This window comes from Eurosta solidaginis, chromosome 2 (assembly GCF_040869045.1).
Source record: "Eurosta solidaginis isolate ZX-2024a chromosome 2, ASM4086904v1, whole genome shotgun sequence".
NCBI lineage: Eukaryota > Metazoa > Arthropoda > Insecta > Diptera > Tephritidae > Eurosta > Eurosta solidaginis.
In genome coordinates, this window is record NC_090320.1 from 199,300,724 (window position 1) to 199,320,822 (window position 20,099).

The 20,099-nt window shown below is 35.7% G+C and overlaps 1 protein-coding gene across 1 annotated transcript; it reads right to left on the reverse strand.

Annotated features, from left to right (window-relative positions):
* Positions 1–16: 16 nt before the first annotated feature.
* On the reverse strand, positions 17–19,424 carry LOC137241790 (uncharacterized). The gene is given in 8 exon segments (XM_067769192.1): positions 17–362; positions 16,471–16,556; positions 16,558–16,590; positions 16,592–16,729; positions 18,635–18,900; positions 19,040–19,097; positions 19,099–19,191; positions 19,251–19,424. Coding segments are annotated over 8 exon segments (1,194 nt in total).
* Between the last annotated feature and the right edge of the window lie 675 nt (positions 19,425–20,099).

The window sequence follows — 20,099 nt, forward strand, 5'->3', positions numbered from 1 at the left end:
AAATGTTCTATAAGTTCTACATTTTCGAAATGTAGGTAGGATCGATTGCCATTACCCTTTCAAACAATTCATTGCGATCGACATTCATGTAGTAATAGAATTTTTCATTATTCTCTTGCCGCAATTTGTTTGATAAACCTTCGGGGATCAACGTAAGAGGGTTGGTAATGGCAATGAGAATCAAAGCCGGAAGTTGCGCCCGTCGACACTCCTCTAAAAACGCAGATTTAGTCATAATATCCAGTGGTAGCGCTAATGTACGTAAGCGTGCTTCAAACTCGGCATAATAATAGTCCAGATAGTCTTGCATATGCTGCTTTCTCTCTTCTTCATTCGTATGGCCGTACAAGTAGCTGAGTATCCAGCGGGGGAGGTGAACACTGATGACCTGATACGAAATATTTATTCTCTCTTAATTCGTTTCCAGGAATGGGTCTTGAAGGTCATTCGATTGTAAACAAAAGTTCATTCGTTTCCAAGAATGGGTCTTGAAGTTCATTCGATTGTAAACAAAAGTTCATTCGTATTTAATTAGCGAGCTTTGCTCATATTGCTTTATAAAATGGTTTTTATACTCAGTTGAGCAGAGCTCACAGAGTATATTAACTTTGATTGGATAACGGTTGGTTGTACAGGTATAAAGGAATCGAGATAGATATAGACTTCCATATATCAAAATCATCAGTATCGAAAAAAAATTCTATTGAGCCATGTCCGTCCGTCTGTCCGTTACCACGATAACTTGAGTAAATTTTGAGGTATCTTGATGAAATTTGGTATGTAGGTTCCTGGGCAATCATCTCAGATCGCTATTTAAAATGAACGATATCGAACAATAACCACGCCCACTTTTTCGATATCGAAAATTTCGAAAAATCGAAAAAGTGCGATAATTCATTACCAAATACGGATTAAGCGATGAAACTTGGTAGCTGAGTTGAACTTATGACGCAGAATAGAAAACTAATAAAATTTTGGATAATGGGCGTGGCACCGCCCACTTTTAAAAGAAGGTAATTTAGAAGTTATGCAAACTGTAATTTGGCAGTCGTTGAAGATATCATGATGAAATTTGGCAGGAACGTTACTCTTATTACTATATGTCTGCTTAATAAAAATTAAAAAAAACGGACGACGACCACGCCCACTTTTTAAAAAAAAATTTTTTAAATTCAAATTTTAAAAGTTAATATCATGTTGCAACAAAATACAAAAATAAAAGAAAATTTCAAAATGGGCGTGGCTCCGCCCTTTTTCATTTAATTTGTCTAGGATACTTTTAATGCCATAAGTCGAACAAAAATTTACCAATCCTTGTGAAATTTGGTAGAGGCTTAGATTCTAGGACGATAACTGTTTTCTTTGAAAAAGTGCGAAATCGGTTGAAGCCACGCCCAGTTTTTATACACAGTCGACCGTCTGTCCTTCCGCTCGGCCGTTAACACGATAACTTGGGCAAAAATCGATATATCTTTACTAAACTCAGTTCACGTACTTATCTGAACTCACTTTGTATTGGTGTAAAAAATGGCCGAAATCCGACTATGATCACGCCCACTTTTTCGATATCGAAAATTACGAAAAATGAAAAAAATGCCATAATTATATACCAAATACGAAAAAAGGGATGAAACATGGTAATTGTATTGGTCTATTGACGCAAAATATAACTTTAGAAAAAACTTGGTAAAATGGTTGTGACACCTACCATATTAAGTAGAAGAAAATAAAAAAGTTTTGCAGGGCGAAATCAAAAGGCCTTGGAATCTTGGAAGGAATACTGTTCGTAGTATTACATATATAAATAAATTAGCGGTACCCGACAGATGATGTTCTGGATCACCCTGGTCCACATTTTGGTCGATATCTCGAAAACGCCTTCACATATACAACTAAGGGCCACTCCCTTTTAAAACCCCCATTAATACCTTTAATTTGATACCCATATCGTACAAACATATTCTAGAGTCACCCCTGGTCCACGTTTATGGCGATATCTCGAAAAGGCGTCCACATATAGAACTAAGGCCCATTCCATTTTAAAATACTCATTAACACCTTTCATTTGATACCCATATCGTACAAACAAATTCTAGAGTCACCCCTGGTCCACCTTTATGGCGATATCTTGAAAAGGCGTCCACCTATAGAACTAAGGCCCACTCCCTTTTAAAATACTCATTAAAACCTTTCATTTGATACCCATATCGTACAAAAAAATTCTAGAGTCACCCCTGGCCCACCTTTATGGCGATATCTCGAAAAGGCATACACCTATATAACTAAGGCCCACTCCCTTTTAAAATACTCATTAACACCTTTCATTTGATACCAATATCGTACAAAAAAATTCTAGAGTCACTCCTGGCCCACCTTTATGGCGATATCTCGAAAAGGCATACACCTATATAACTAAGGCCCACTCCCTTTTAAAATACTCATTAACACCGTTCATTTGATACCCATATCGTACAAAAAAATTCTAGAGTCACCCCTGGTCCACGTTTATGGCGATATCTCGAAAAGGCGTCCACATATAGAACTAAGGCCCATTCCATTTTAAAATACTCATTAACACCTTTCATTTGATACCCATATTGTACAAACGCATTCTAGAGTCACCCCTGGTCCACGTTTATGGCGATATCTCGAAAAGGCGTCCCCCTAGAACTAAGGTCCACTCCCTTTTAAAACACTTATTAACACCTTTCGTTTGATACCCATATTGTACAAATGCATTCTAGAGTCAACCGTGGTCCACTTTTATAACGATATTCCCAAAAGGCGTCCACCTATAGAACTAAGGCCCACTCCCTTTGAAAATATTCATTAACACCTTTCATTTGATACCCATATAGTACAAATAAATTATAGAGTCACCCCTGGTCCACCTTTATGGCGATATCTCGAAAAGGCGTCCACCTATAGAACTTATGCCCACTCCCTTTTAAAATTATCATTAACACATTTCATTTGATACCCATATCGTACAAACAAATTCTAGAGTCAGGCCTGGTCCACCTTTATGGCGATATCCCTAAATGGCGTCCATCTATAGAACTATGGCCCACTTCCTCTTAAAATACTCTTTAATACCTTCCATTTGATACACATGTCATACAAACACATTCCAGGGTTACCCTAGGTTCTTTTTACAACATGGTGATTTTCCCTTACTTTGTCTCCACAGCTCTCAACTGAGTATGTAATGTTCGGTTACACCCGAACTTAGCCTTCCTTACTTGTTGTTATTGATATTAGAGAAAAATTGTAAGTTTACAAACGGCGATGGGTACTAGGACATGTTTCTGAATTTCACTTCTTTATCAGCTAGCTTTTCGGGAGCTGAGCATTGAACTCGAATCTCCAACATTCAATCAATAACAAAAACCATTGTATAAAACAATATGAGCAAAGCTCGCTAATTAAATACATACGATCATATTTATATAATAGTAACAGCGGAAGTATTAAAAAACAAATACTGTAAAAAATTCGAACAAATGTTACTAAGCTTTCAAAAGCGCGCCTAAAAATCATATCCACACTATTAGGAATAAACTACATACAGAGTGTATGTGCCTACATGGTGATTAAAAGGAATAGAAACAAAAAGGCAACTTTTAGAGACCAATTGTACAGCGAACAAAGGGGTCATTCATATGGATCAGCAGCTAAAGGCATGCCTTTGCACTGATATGAATGTTGGAGATTCGAGTTCAATTGTGGCGAGACCGATTCCGGCGTGGCCAAAATGGTCTCCATGTGTCTCAGACAGTATAGAATCGTGCAGATTGATATGCAGGTATGCACTCGTTTGCATGCACGCACTGTATTTCACGACTGTTGAAATATTTGATCACCGCAATTAAAATAAAACACTCGAACTTTTACAATAATGTTGGTTTTATTTGTGTCACACAAATTTATAGGTGAGCCGCTATATTTCTTATATTTTTGCGTACACGATATTACTTAGCGAAAATTTAGATGACTGCCCGAGTTGAATGCGCGTAAAAATCTGGCGTCATTCAATTTGACATTATGTGAGGTAACCCTCACTGTGAATGTTGCTTTGACAGGCAACCCCTATTGTGAATTCTTGTTGTGTTCCATACGCATTGCTTGACCTTATGGTCACGCAACACTTACCGTAGGGTTACCTTACATCATTCCCCTTTGGAAAAGAAGAATTGGCCAAATTCTTCTGTCCCAAAAGCGATGTAATTAACTTTAAAAGTTTAAGACTGTTAAACTAAGTTTAAATCTACATCTATGTTTAGGTCTAAATTAGGAATTGAGTTGTAAAGTCTAGTTCTAAAGTAGGACTTAAATTTAGTTTTTATAATTAGAAAACAAAATTTTTTTTGTGTTTTAATTCTACTGTATACATTCAGTTCTTAATTTTTAATGATTGCTTAAATTTATTTGGTTTCATTGTCTTTTTTTTTTTTCAGGTTTGGAAGAAAAACATTTTATTTCTAATTTAACGATAGAGATTAACTTTAAATAATCTTGAATTTAAAACTTAATTTAATTAATTTTTCTAATTCTATTTTTATGTACTATTTTTTTCTTTTTCGTTTCGTCATCAATTAAAGTGACGTTTACGCCGTCAATACCTATTACGGTATACGGACCAATATAGATACTACTATGCTTGTCGCGGGGTTCTTTTTCAAGCAATACCTTGTCAAATACCTTGACAGATATTGGTTGTGAACTTTTGTTATATCCGGTTTGATTTTTTAATTTGTGTTCTGTAACTGTTTTATTCGCTAATTCGTGAGTTTTTTGAAAACGAAATTTAACTTCTTTCGAATAGTTTTCTATGTTATAAATCGGGTCTATTTTATCGGTTTGCAGTTCTTTTGGTAAATTAGCTGCTTTGCCAAAGACTAATTCATATGGTGAGAATTTATTATCGAATACTGTGTTTGTTGTTGTGTTATGAAGAAAAGTGAAATATTTCAAGTAAACATCCCAGTCGGAAAAATTGGGATTTAGAAAAGATCTTAAATATTCATTGAAAACTCTGTGATTTCGCTCTACTGTGCCAAGAGTTTCATGATGGTACGCTGTGGAAAATTTATGTTCTATTTTTAATAATTTTGTTAACTCTGAAAAAATTTCATTTTTGTATTCGGTACCTAAATCAGTTTTAATCGTTTTCATAATGCCATATATTAGTATGAAATTTTCAAAAATAGCTGATGCGACCGTTTTTGCACTTTTGTCAGGTATCGCAATCGTTACTAAGTATTTGCTGAGATCGCATATAATGGTGACAGCGAACTTGTTACCATTATCGGATTGAGGTAGAGGTCCTATAGTGTCAATGACAACAATGTCGAATGGCTTACATGGTGTTTCGGTTAGGACTAAATTTTCTTTTGTTTTTGGCTTAACCTTATTCAAAAGACATTTTTCGCAGTTTTTAACAAATTTCGCTATATCGCGCGTCATGCCTTTCCAATAATATTTGGTTCTGAGTTTTGCATAAACTTTTTTGCTACCGAAATGTCCTCCTAAAATTGGGTCGGTATGGTAAATTGTTATTAATTGTTGTTTTTTGTCTTCGTTTGTCACAGTTTCTACGGGTTCGGTTAGGACGATTTCTAAATGTTTTAAAATTTTATTCCCAGTGGTTTTCAGATCTGATATCGAAAAATATTTAAAAAGATTATCATTTTTTTGCAATTCAATTATATTAATATTGCGCTTGCCAGCTTCTTTTTGTAGCTTCAAAAGTAATTCATCTAACTGTATTATTTTGTTAGCACACGCAACCTTAATTAACTCAATCTTTTTGTGTTTTAGATGCGCATTTAATTCAAAATTCGTAATTTTACCACTTTTATCATAATTTATTTGGGATTTTACTCTGGGTATTTTCTTTGAAAATTTGTTTGAAAAATTATCATAAACTTGTAATTTTATGTTTTCTTTTACTTTTTCTTCTTTGAGTATTTCTTGTTGCATTAATTGTTTTTGTTTTGTCTGTGATCTTGTCTGTACTGCTAAAATTGATGTTCCTGAATTTTTTATTTCTTCTATTGTGATGCGAGAGAGTGCATCTGCTCCTACGTTCGTTTTACCTTTTATGTATTCAATAGTGAAGTTGTACTCTGCCAGTTCAAGTCTGATACGTGAAAGTTTTGAAGAGGGATCTTTCATATTGAACAAGTAAACTAATGGACGATGATCGGACTTGACTGTAAAGTGTGTGCCATATATGTATGGTCTGAACTGTTTTATTGCAAAAAATATAGCTAAAAGCTCTAACTCAATTATTGATTTCTTTTGTTCTGAATTATTAAATGATTTGGACGCGAAACAAATTGGTAAGTCAATGCCATCTTTATTTTGACTTAAAATGGCACCACAACCAATTTTTGAAGCGTCGACAGTAATTATAAATTCCTTTTTGAAGTCTGGGTATTGGAGAATTTGAGGAGAAATTAAAGATTTTCGGAGTTTTTCAAATGCTATATCACATGATTGATCCCATTTAAATTCTACTCTTTTCCTGCTAAGTTTATTTAAAGGTGCTGCTATGGAAGCAAAATTTGGTATAAACCTTCTGTAATAATTGGCGAATGCCACGAATCGTCTTACTGCATCTTTATCGGAAGGTTTCGGATATTTCTTTATTGCAATTATTTTGGAATCGTCTGGAAGTAGACCTTTTGACGAACATTTGTGTCCTAGGAAAGTGACTTCTGAACGCATGAAGTTGCATTTTTCGGGATTGAGACGCAAATTAAATTTTTTGCATGTTTGAAAGACTTGTTCTAAATTTTTAAGATGGTGAGCTTCGCTACACCCAATGACTATAAGATCATCGACATATAAAAAGGCTTGGTTTGGAGAAATTCCTGAAAAGGCAATTGACATCATTCTTGAGAATGAGTTCGGAGCTACGTTTAAACCGAATGGTAAAACTTTCCATCGAAAAGCACCACGATCAGTGCTGAATGAAGTGATGTCTCTAGAATCTTTATTTAATGGGATTTGGTGAAAACCTGAATACAGATCCAATGTAGAAAAATATTTGGCTCTGCCTAGATTATCAAGAATATCGTCTATTCGTGCAAGTGGGAATTTGTCTGCTATCAATTTTTTGTTTACGGCTCTAAAGTCAACACACATCCTGTAGGATTTCTGTCCATTTGGGTTTTTCTTTGGCACAAGTATCAATGGACTATTATAGTTGGAATAGCTGTGTTCTATAAGATCGTTTTGCAATAAATTATCAACTTGTTTATTAATTTCCTCTCTCTGACAATATGGTAAACGGTAGTTTTTTATGTAAACAGGATTTGTATCTGTCAATCGTAATTTCTGTTCATAAAAGTTGTTAAGTGTCATACGATCGGTCTTTAGTGCAAAAATATCATCATATTTTAGACATAAATCGAGAAGTTTTGGTTTGGCATAGTTTGGCATTTGTTTTTCTAAAATTGATTTTAATTCCTCTGACCTTTTCGAATCTTTTGAAAGATCATTGATTTTATACACGTTATAGTTGGTGATTTCATCCGTAACTATGTTGCAATTTCTTACGTATTTTACCTCGTCAGTGACGTTTAATACCTTTATTATCGGATTGTTGGTGTCAACAATACACTTTGCGGTGAACACACCACTACAAATTTCCTGTGCGTCTATAAAAACTGGATGTTTAGATTTTTTTCAGCTTAAATAAGCGATAAACTTCGCATCTAGGAGGAATTATCAATGTATTATCGGTTGTATTATGTAAAATTGAAATTTTATGAATATTTTTGCCAATGCCAATTGTTATGCTCTCGTTTGCATAGTCTATGACGCAATTGTATTTTTTCAAAAAGTCTTTGCCTAAAATACCATCTGACGGTATGTTGAATTTGTCATCTACTACATTTAAAGTATGTGGAATTGAAAAATTTGAATAAAAAAGTTCTGTTTTAATGGTACCCAATGTTGAAACTGTATCTGTCGTAACACCCGTTATATTTATAATATTGTTGTTATTTATAGCAACATTTTGTTTTAAACTTGAAAGTTTTATAATTGATATATCAGCCTGTGTATCTACTAAGAAAGTGCATGTTTTAAAAGAGTCATTACAATTCAGTTCGATAAAATCTGAGTAGTTCAGGTTTAAACAATAAATTGATTTATTTTGAAAAACGTTATTTAATTCAGATTCTGGTCCCCCAGTGTTCGCTCCTGAGGGCCGTTGGCGTTTAAAGTGCGTACACTAGCGTTATTTGTGGTATTTGAACGTCGATTGTTGTTGTTACTGTTGTTATTGCTGTTGTTTCTGTTTACGGGCCTGCTATTGTTATTTCGAAAATTACCATTATTTCGCGAGCCATAATTATTGTTGTTGTTATGCCTATAATTGCTATTGTTGTTTCTGTTAAAATTGTTGTTGTACCTCGAAAAGTTGTTCCTATTATATTGATTTGACCTGAAGTTACCTCGAAAACTATTATTTTGCCTGTTATAACGTGATCTAAACGCTAGTACCTGCCTTTCACTTGTTTGGTTATTTTGTTCTACGATCATTTTCGCAACTACATCCTTAGAATCAGTAAACGTAGTTGACGCTAAAATTGATTTTACAAGATCTGAGCGGGTGTTAAGCCGACAAACGTTGACGGTTTGTTCGACTGCCATTTCGTGCGCTTTTTCCTGAGTCATTCCTTCTATAACTAATGATCGTTCTAAAGCATCGGAAAGTTCCTCAACACGTTTGGCGAATTCAGTATGATTATTATTAAAAACTTTTAACGATGCAATTTTTCCTGCAACAACTTTTGAGTTGTCAGGTTTTATTCTACCTTTTAATGCATCTTTTATTTGTTGAATTGTTGTTACTTCATTTGGAATTGCCTCACGCGCTTTCCCTTCTAACTTGGATTTTATAAACGAAATGAAAGTATTTGTCAAATTTTCTTCCATCAAATCTTCTATCAAAACTATTTTATCTATAAAGGATGCAAGTGAAAGCGGATCGCCGCTGTAGTTTTCTCTAATTATGGATGCACACATAGTAATAAACGTTTTCTTTTGCTCTGGAGTCGCCATTGTTGGTTGTTCTTCGCTAATTGTGTCTAAATTATTATTGTGGAGTGAATTGGAAAATCCAGGGAAATCCTCAAGAAAAGATACGTGACTTTTTTTAATAATACTAGCTTTGTATGCTGAAGTTGTCGATGCGTCAGATAATTCTTCCTCAGTGTTAAAATCAGAACTTGATTCGCTTTCTTGTATTAATTCAGAAAGATCTTTGGGTATTTTTATATTGCAGTTAATTCTAGAAAAACATTTAGTGAGTTGTTCTCTGCACTTTGATAAACTTTCGATTATTGAACTAGGCTTATCTCGATTTTCAAAATATGAATTTACTTGTATTATGATTTGGTTATAGCTTTTAATTAAAGCATCTTCGTATTCTATTGATTTTTTCGCTGAGATAGTTCGGTTATTTAAAACTCGTTTAGTAACTTTAGTGAAATTAGAGCGTAAATTTTTGAAATTGGAATCAAAATCTGACATTTGACAACTGACATCTGAAAACTTTATTACATTTATTGAAAATGTTTACCTCCGTGGCAGAAAAAAAATTCGGAAAAATGTTAAGATTAACGCTGTAGGCACTGTTTATACTAAAATGAATTTGAAACTATTCATTCGCTCAGTAATTGTGGTTTGTAATTAAAAAAATTTTTTTTTTTTGTTTAAAAATCATAGAATATTCGAAATATTCGAAATCGATGAGTTAATTGGTAAATGGTAAAGATTCGCATATTCAAAGGCACTGTATTTAAGACTTATTTTGTAAATGCAAGTGAATGTTGAAATATTTTAACCGCACTGTATTCGTTTAATAATGCCAAGAGAAAAGAAACTGTTGGAATATTTGAAAGACACTGTATATAATACACAGTTTGAAAAGAGTCGCAAATGTAAGATATGTTGAAATATTTGGAATACACTGTATTCGTGTGATGCTTCGAAGGAATTGTTAACTATTTGAATGGCACTGTATTTGTTGCAAAAAAATGTGTAAATGTTTATGATATTCACTATGTTCAATTTCCGAAGAAATAATTGGAAAAAGGGAAATTAAGCTTCCACCGATAAAATAAATTTTCACCATTACCATTATGTGACTGTAACCTGTCTATATTGATATTTGAAGTCAATGAGAGATTTCAAAATTGATTAGCTTCGAATAATTATCGCAAACTTTTGGCGAAAAGATTTGATATTTTTGGTATTATACATATAAAATTGATGTATAATTTGCGTTTCAAAAAGGTTTTAAAAAAATGTGTAAATTTGAAAAAATATTTTTCCGATTGTATTTATTACGAAGCAGTGTTCGCATTTGAAATAAAAAATTCAAGTTCCATGTTAATGTTTGAAAAAGAAAGAATATAGTAATATATGCGTGATAATTTGCATGTGGTGGCCGTATATTTAAAATTATTTTTAATGTACATTCAAAAAGTTTTCGATATTTAAATGTTTATATTAAATATTTAGTTAAATTGTGAGAAGAAAAATGTGTTGCTACATGCGCAGTATACAAATGTTTAGAAACAAAGTGTCAATTTTTGTTGCTACATGCATAGTATACAAATGTTTAGAGAAAAGTACATATGTAAAAAGGCAAAAGTGTCAAGTTGATTTGCTACATGCATAGTATACAGGTATTGAAAAAGATTACATACAGAAGCAAAGTGTCTACTTATATACAGAAATTAAATATTAGATATGTACGTATGTTCTAATCTACTCTACTGTACCGCTTTTTGTCTTTTCTGCTTGCTGGTGTATGTGTTGTTGGTATTTTTCCGCTTCTTGCTGATGTAGATGTTGCCGTCCAAGTGATGCCGTCGCCGACTGGTTTTTATACTCAGTTGAGCAGAGCTCACAGAGTATATTAAGTTTGATTGGATAACGGTTGGTTGTACATATATAAAGGAATCGAGATAGATATAGACTTCCATATATCAAAATAATCAGGATCGAAAAAAAATTTGATTGAGCCATGTCCGTCCGTCCGTCCGTCCGTCCGTCCGTCCGTCCGTCCGTCCGTCCGTCCGTTAACACGATAACTTGAGTAAATTTTGAGGTATCTTGATGAAATTTGGTATGTAGGTTCCTTAGCACTCATCTCAGATCGCTATTTAAAATGAACGATATCGGACTATAACCACGCCCACTTTTTCGATATCGAAAATTTCGAAAAACCGAAAAAATGCGACAATTCATTGCCAAAGGCGGTTAAAGCGATGAAACTTGGTAGATGGGTTGACGTTATGACTCAGAATAGAAAACTAGTAAGATTTTGGATAATGGGCGTGGCACCGCCCACTTTTACAAGAAGGTAATTTAAAAGTTTTGCAAGCTGTAATTTGGCATTCGTTGAAGATATCATGATGAAATTTGGCAGGAACGTTACTACTATTACTATATATGTGCTAAATAAAAATTAGCAAAATAGGATGAAGAACACGCCCACTTTTTAAAAAAAATTTTTTTTAAATTCAAATTTTAACAAAAAAGTTAATATCTTTACTGTATATAAGTAAATTAAGTCAAAATTCAACTCCAGTAATGATATGATGCAACAAAATCCAAAAATAAAAGAAAATTTCAAAATGGGCGTGGCTCCGCCCATTTTCATTTAGTTTGTCTAGAATACTTTTAATGCCATAAGTCGAACAAAAATTTACCAATCCTTCTCAAATTTGGTAGGAGCATAGATTCTGTGACGGTAACTGTTCTCTGTGAAAATGGGCGAAATCGGTGGAAGCCACGCCCAGTTTTTATACACAGTCCACCGTCTGTCCTTCCGCTCGGCCGTTAACACAATAACTTGTGCAAAAACCGATATATCTTTACTAAACTTAGCCCACGTACTTATCTGAACTCACTTTATCTTGGTATAAAAAATGGTCGAAATCCGACCATAACCACGCCCACTTTATCGATATCGAAAATTACGAAAAATGAAAAAAATGCCATAATTCTATACCAACTACGAAAAAAGGGATGAAACATGGTAACTGGATTGCTTTATTGACGCAAAATATAACTTTTGAAAAAACTTTGTAAAATGGGTGTGACACCTACCATATTAAGTAGAAGAAAATGAAAAAGTTCTACAAGGCGAAATCAACAGCCCTTGGAATCTTGGCAGGAACACTGTTAGTGGTATTGCATACATAAATAAATTAGCAGTACCCGACAGATGATTTTCTGGATAACCTGGTCCACATTTTGGTCGATATCGCGAGAACGCCTTCACATATACATCTAAGGGCCACTCGCTTTTAAAACCCTCATTAATACTTTTAATTTGATATCCATATCGTACAAACACATTCTAGAATCACCCTGGCCCACCCTAATGGCGATATCTCGAAAAGGCGTCCACCTATAGACCTAATGCCCACTCCCTCTTAATATGCTCAGTAACACCTTTCGTTTGATACCCATATCGTACAAACATTCTAGAGTCACCCCTGGCCCACCCTAATGGCGATATCTCGAAAAGGCGTCCACCTATAGACCTAATGCCCACTCCCTCTTAAAATGCTCAGTAACACCTTTCGTTTGATACCCATATCGTACAAACATTCTAGAGTCACCCCTGGCCCACCCTAATGGCGATATCTCGAAAAGGCGTCCACATATAGACCTAATGCCCACTCCCTCTTAAAATGCTCAGTAACACCTTTCGTTTGATACCCATATCGTACAAACATTCTAGAGTCACCCTTGGTCCACATTTATGGCGATATCTCGAAAAGGCGTCCACCTATAGAACTAAGGATTACTCCCTTTTAAAATACTCATTACCACCTTTCATTTGATACCAATATCGTACAAACACATTCTAGAGTCACCCTGGCCCACCCTAATGGCGATATCTCGAAAAGGCGTCCACCTATAGACCTAATGCCCACTCCCTCTTAAAATGCTCAGTAACACCTTTCGTTTGATACCCATATCGTACAAACATTCTAGAGTCACCCCTGGCCCACCCTAATGGCGATATCTCGAAAAGGCGTCCACCTATAGACCTAATGCCCACTCCCTCTTAAAATGCTCAGTAACACCTTTCGTTTGATATCCATATCGTACAAACATTATAGAGTCACCCTTGGTCCACCTTTATGGCGATATCTCGAAAAGGCGTCCACCTATAGAACTAAGGATTACTCCCTTTTAAAATACTCATTACCACCTTTCATTTGATACCCATATCGTACAGAAACATTCTAGAGTCACCCCTGGCCCACCCTAATGGCGATATCTCGAAAAGGCGTCCACCTATAGACCTAATGCCCACTCCCTCTTAAAATGCTCAGTAACACCTTTCGTTTGATACCCATATCGTACAAACATTCTAGAGTCACCCCTGGCCCACCCTAATGGCGATATCTCGAAAAGGCGTCCACCTATAGACCTCATGCCCACTTCCTCTTAAAATGCTCAGTAGCACCTTTCTTTTGATACCCATATCGTACAAACATTCTAGAGTCACCCTTGGTCCACCTTTATGGCGATATCTCGAAAAGGCGTCCACCTATAGAACTAAGGATTACTCCCTTTTAAAATACTCATTACCATCTTTCATTTGATACCCATATCATACAAACACATTCTAGAGTCACCCCTGGCCCACCCTAATGGCGACATTTCGAAAAGGCGTGCACCTATAGACCTAATGCCCACTCCCTCTTAAAATGCTCAGTAACACCTTTCATTTGATTCCCATATCGTACAACTAGAGACACCCCTGGTCCACCTTTATGGCGATATCTCGAAACGGCGTCCACCTATGGAACTAAGGATCACTGCTTTTCAAAATACTCATTAACAGCTTTCATTTGATACCCATATCGTACAAACATATTCTAGAGTCAGCCTTGGTCCACCTTTATGGCGATTTCTCGAAAAGGCGTTCACCTATAGAACTAAAGCCCATTCCCTTTTAAAATACTCATTATCACCTTTCATTTGATACCCATATCGTACAAACACATTCTAGAGTCAGCCCTGGTCCACCTTTATGGCGATATCCCTAAATGGCGTCCATCCATAGAACTATGGCCTACTCTCTCTTAAAATACTCTTTAATACCTTCCATTTGATACACATGTCATACAACCACATTCCAGGGTTACCCCAGGTTCATTTTCCTACATGGTGATTTTCCTTATTTTGTCTCCATAGCTCGCAACTGAGTATGTAATGTTCGGTTACACCCGAACTTAGCCTTCCTTACTTGTTTCTTCTTACTTTTGTTATGTATAGCATGGTTTTACTGCTACTAACGGTACTGCGTATTAAAACGTAGCGGGTGGTTGTGCTTATGTGTCAACGTTATGGTATGGTACAGCAGCTTCCAAAAACTTTTTACATATATGTATGTATGTACCACCACAATTCCACACGTAACTTTGGTTCAAGTTCAAATTAATTTTTAAATGTATGTATATACGAAGTTCTAAAAAGTATATTTTGCCATTTAGGATGTACCTTTTTCTTGTAGTTTATGAAATTTTATAAAAAATTTTTTTTTTGTAGTATTTGAAATTTTATGATTTTTTTTGTAGTTTTTGATATTTTAAATTTTTTTTGTAATTTTTGAAATTTTTAAATTTTTTGGAGTTTTTGAAATTTTTTTTTGTAGTTTTTGAAATTTTTAAATTTTTTTTGAAATTTTTAATGTTTTTTTTTTTTGAAATTTTGTAATTTTTGTAGTTAGATTTTGTAGTTTTAAATTATAGATTACTTCATGTAATTTTTTGAATTTGTTGCAATCAGCTTTGTGTAATTTATATCATTTTATGTAAAATTTTTTTTGTATGTATGTACTTTTTTTTTTTTTTTTATTACAACCACCACCGCATCACAACCACCACGCACTCAGTTTTTAGCAAATTTGTAAATGTCTTTTAATTTTGTGCTGCAGGGAATTATTCCAGGTCCCCGGAGCCACCATTTTTCTGCAGGCATGGTCACGGTCGCCATGTGGCGAGACCGATTCCGGCGTGGCCAAAATGGTCTCCATGTGTCTCAGACAGTATAGAATCGTGCAGATTGATATGCAGGTATGCACTCGTTTGCATGCACGCACTGTATTTCACGACTGTTGAAATATTTGATCACCGCAATTAAAATAAAACACTCGAACTTTTACAATAATGTTGGTTTTATTTGTGTCACACAAATTTATAGGTGAGCCGCTATATTTCTTATATTTTTGCGTACACGATATTACTTAGCGAAAATTTAGATGACTGCCCGAGTTGAATGCGCGTAAAAATCTGGCGTCATTCAATTTGACATTATGTGAGGTAACCCTCACTGTGAATGTTGCTTTGACAGGCAACCCCTATTGTGAATTCTTGTTGTGTTCCATACGCATTGCTTGACCTTATGGTCACGCAACACTTACCGTAGGGTTACCTTACACAATGCTCAGCTCCCGAAAAGCTAGCTGATGAAGAAGTGAAATTCAGAAACATGTCCTAGTAACCATCGCAGTTTGTAAACTTACAATTTTTATCTAATATCAATAACAAAAGTTCATTCGTTTCCAAGAATGGGTTTTGAACATCAGATGGCTATAGAGTTGCCTAAACTACCAAAAAAAAAAACTCCAAGATATCCGTTCGCTTTCATTATTTTCAAAAAAATCAGCAAGTAAGGTGATAAAAACTTATTAAAATTTATAAAAAGGCAAAGTTTTGTAGAAATATTTTGTGGTAGATACATAAGAAAAAAATATGAAATAATATATTTCAATTGCGTTGCTTTGCTTTGTTGCGCTGGCACCGCCATAAGATAACAATGAACGGCTTTTTCACTTTGATGCGACCAAAATGTTTATGTACATACATATGTATATCCACATAGAATAAAAAACGTAAAAAATTTATAAGAAATTACGAAATTAGATCACTTGGTGAAGTATCTGCGTTGTCGTCCGCAAAAGGCTGTTAATTATACATGTTGCGTTAACCTATACGTATACCTACAATTTATCTCAGCTGTCAATAGTGGAATGTTGCAACGCTCCACAAAAACCTGGCCTTTATGCGAAGACTAAGAGCTGACTTTTTCACCAATCGAAAGCTGCTGCCAAAACCCGTTACGTGTGCAGCCCTTCGATGAAAGGTGTTGTCACTGATAAATTTTCCACTGGTGAAAAATAGTTATTTTTTCTTCGGATTTGTAATCCCGACAAAAATTCGAGTGTTTTGATATCCCATTTGACAATCTGGAGTAAGTTTTCGGTGAAAATTATAAATTAAACTTTTACCATGTAAAATACCCCAAAATTATTCTGAAATGCCCAAATTTGATTTTGAGCATGATGGTATCTATGGCCAATATTATAAAAAATGCACATTTTCACGCGCTCTCAGAGAGCGAGAAATTTCATATCAGGTCATCAGTGGAGGTGAATAAGTCGACAACGCGAAGTCAACAATGCAAAGACTTTTAGGTTCGTTTTTCCTATCGAATTTGTAAAAAAATATTTCGGCTCCACGAATCACGATGAAGCAATTGCGTTGCGTGCTCGAGTCGAGGGCTTTGTGTACTTTTCCACATCCATGAGTATAGCGTGGAGTTTGTCCTTGATGAATATATTTGGCATTTTGGCGGTTTGGAGTTTTATATACTTTTCTGCGAGATATATAATGCCCTGTGAAATAAAAATCGCATACGTGGAAAGAAAAGTTATTGAAAGGAATATGGGCGCAGTAAAATAGCGGAGAGGACTACGGGGCGGAAGAGGGAGTGGAAGTGGTAGTGTGAAGGGAAGGGAAGACAAGTGAATGAAGAAGACGAGACGAATTGTAAAAACTTCAATAAAAGTTTTAGGCAGAATATAAATCGCCGAGTATGCTGCCTTAAACATCTTAAATTCTGTTGTATATATTTATACAGAAAAGTGGGATCTTCTTCATCTTGTAGCGATAAACACTCCAAGAAGGTTTTGGGAAGAAGTGTTATCCATGTTGACGATCTTCTGTCGGTACTAGCTCGACCATCTTGCGAACGATTTAATATGACCAAATTGAACCTACTAGACCATTCCTCACGCTCTATCGCTATGAGGAACTTGGGGTAGCCAGATCCTCCCTTGCTAAATATGGATATGATACGTTCATATTTGTAACAAGATTCCTCTCGCGTAAGTGAAATTTGCAATTGGGTCGCGGTAGCTGTGAAACTACAAAGCTCTGTATTGCATTTATCAACACCTTTAAGCCCACATAAGCGTGGGAGGAAGCCCACTGTTATAAGATAGTTGTAAAACGACGAACAGAGAGACGAAGACATTCCTAGGAGCAGAGAGCAGAACTCCAGTTTTTTTTCCGGAAAGCTGAGCGACGTGCAAGACACTAGTCATGGTGCAAAGCCGATAGCTCTAATGAGGGAGCTCATTTGTGTTAAGACTAGGGCAACGGATGGTAAGGTGGAGTGCCATCCATAGACAGTACTTATCTGTGCCTTACAAAAGAGGAAAAAACGGCGATTATCATAATTTCCTAAAAGTAGGTGTAAAAATGCACACGGCAAAGAGGCTGGCGGTGGACAACCGGCGTGGTGATGCTGGGAGTGCTACACGAAAAACCAACGGAGCAGTAAAGTGGCTGCGAGCTAGTTTCTCCTGACTCTTTCGGAGGGTTCGCTCCATGCGAAGCTAATCTAGGAATATGTGCCATCATCTAGAGGCAAGGTTTCTAAGATAGGTGCATCTAAACTCAGTGTCTATCACGCAAAGTCCGTAAGCAATACATTACTGAGTACCTAGCGGTGGTAGCCAATAAACGTATGAAGGAGCAGGCACCTGTCCTTGTGTTCCGCTGCATGGCTCAAGAGACTGGGGGAAAAGATGGGCGCATGATACGAATGAGCTCCACAAAGCGTCGGACGGTGCCAGCATAAGCTATACAGGTGGGACCGTATATTGCAAATGTACTACGGGAGTTCCTGCATACATATCTTGGAGCAGCATTCTCTCTTTTGATTTTTATTGCATTTAGGTCTAAGCAAGATATATCAAGGTATGACTGGAGAGCAATTGTGGAAGGGGGAAATTATTATAATAAAACTTGCGCAAATCCCAATAAAGGAGTATGCTGAATAGTCACATAGTAGTGATGAACGGCGTAAGCGTTTATTGGAAAAGGTTAAGGTTATTTTAATAGATGTATAGAACTGTACCATGTACAGCGAGAATAGCGAAATATTTACCAAAGACTACATGAATATTAGCTTAACATTTTTTCAACTTATTACTTCAACCTCTTATTAGAGAGATCAACTGTGAGCAAATTTGGTGGCAGATTACTACTGCAGGCCACGAAATCAAGGAAAGGGGGCACGCCCCAGAGCGAGGCATTCTAATTTTCACGGCGGATTCGCGATAATATTGTAATCAAGAAGCGGACAAACTAGCTAAGTAGGTAGAAAACTTTGAAGGTGTTTTCTTCCTCTTAGTGTAAGTGAGGCTCTCAACAACCGGCAAGTTAAAACCAACCTAAGATAATATCAGCAATCATTTCGATTCACGTGTGGAGTTTTGGTTTTTATCACCTACCTTTGCGCTTGTAACGTAAAACTCATTTATCGTTGTCAACATCATTTCGAACAACTCATCTTTGTATTGTTCTCCAATATTAACGTTCTCTTTATCCTCCCATGCGATGCTCGCTGCATGTAACTGTGCTAAATGTGTAAGGAAGAGATTGCGATGTTTATTTTTATATGGTTCGTCCTCTCTTAAATGGAGTAAGTTTAGATGAGAAGCGGTGAGATCTTCAAGCACTAACAAGTCTTTACGCGCATAATAGCACTCCGCGGAAGCTTCGTTGAGGCTAAAAAATAAGTTCCCCCATTAGAATTCAAAACTCAAAAAATCATTTAGTTGATAATTTTGTTAGTCCACTTCGATGCTGGAGGTCCCATTTTGGAACTACCTTTTTAAATTCAAATTCAATCTCACCATATTTTTGCAAATTCGGTACAATTTTTGTGTAAGCATAATACTCTTTATGAAAAAAAACGTTTACGTTCACACTCCTCTCGTTGAAATTCATTTTCTGTTGGTATAGATTTAACGAAGTAACATAATTGTTGAACGCCGTCAGTACAGCCCTGCGTGATATGGAACGCCAATTACTTTCTATTGTTGTATATTCTTCAAATCGACTCACCGGATCTTCAGTGTTTATGTAAAGCTTATAATATTCACCCATAAAATCCACCAATTCATCAGAAGCTTTACAGAGTACATAGTCTATGATTTTAATCCCATCCTCATGTTTAAGCAATAATGATTTTTTTACAATTATTTTGCATTCTTTCGCACTTAAAATTTTTCCATCCATTTCATAGACAACCTTTTACTACACTTGCCAATTGGTTCGTTGCTGGGAAACAAATATTACCTATCAGAGATTCACGTTTGAGTAAATGATCGTGTCTGTTTACAGGGTTTACCAAATGAGAACTTCATATTGTAACGAATTTGCTTGCAAATCCTCTTATTTGCAATCCTCTGCTAAGTTCGAATCACTAAACTGTTGAATAAATAACTCCAATATTGAATAATGGAAAAATGGCCTTTATTAAAGTACTTCACAATAACACTTATACTTTGCTACTCGCTGGCTTAATAACCAAACTGACTGATAACTCAAATTAAACTCTACTATTGGCCGCCAGATCGCGTGCTTAATCAATAACTCATTGATTGCTCAACTCAAACTGAATTACTTCTTACTCGCCTGCCCCGCTTTTATAGTTTACGCTGCATACTTCTAGGCTCTTCCATTTCCAGAACTTACCAACTATATTCGTGTGTGTATAGTTCTCATATAGTTTCTACTTGTTTACAATTGTCTACTTTTTTAGCGCTTCTCAGATGTACATATGTGAGTTTGTAGTTGACAGTCTCCCGCACACACATAAGCGTATAAGTAAATTCATCTGTGTGTGACATCTCATCTCTCGCTGCCTTGTATGTAAATGTTGCTCGTCGGAATGTGTACATATGTGTAGAC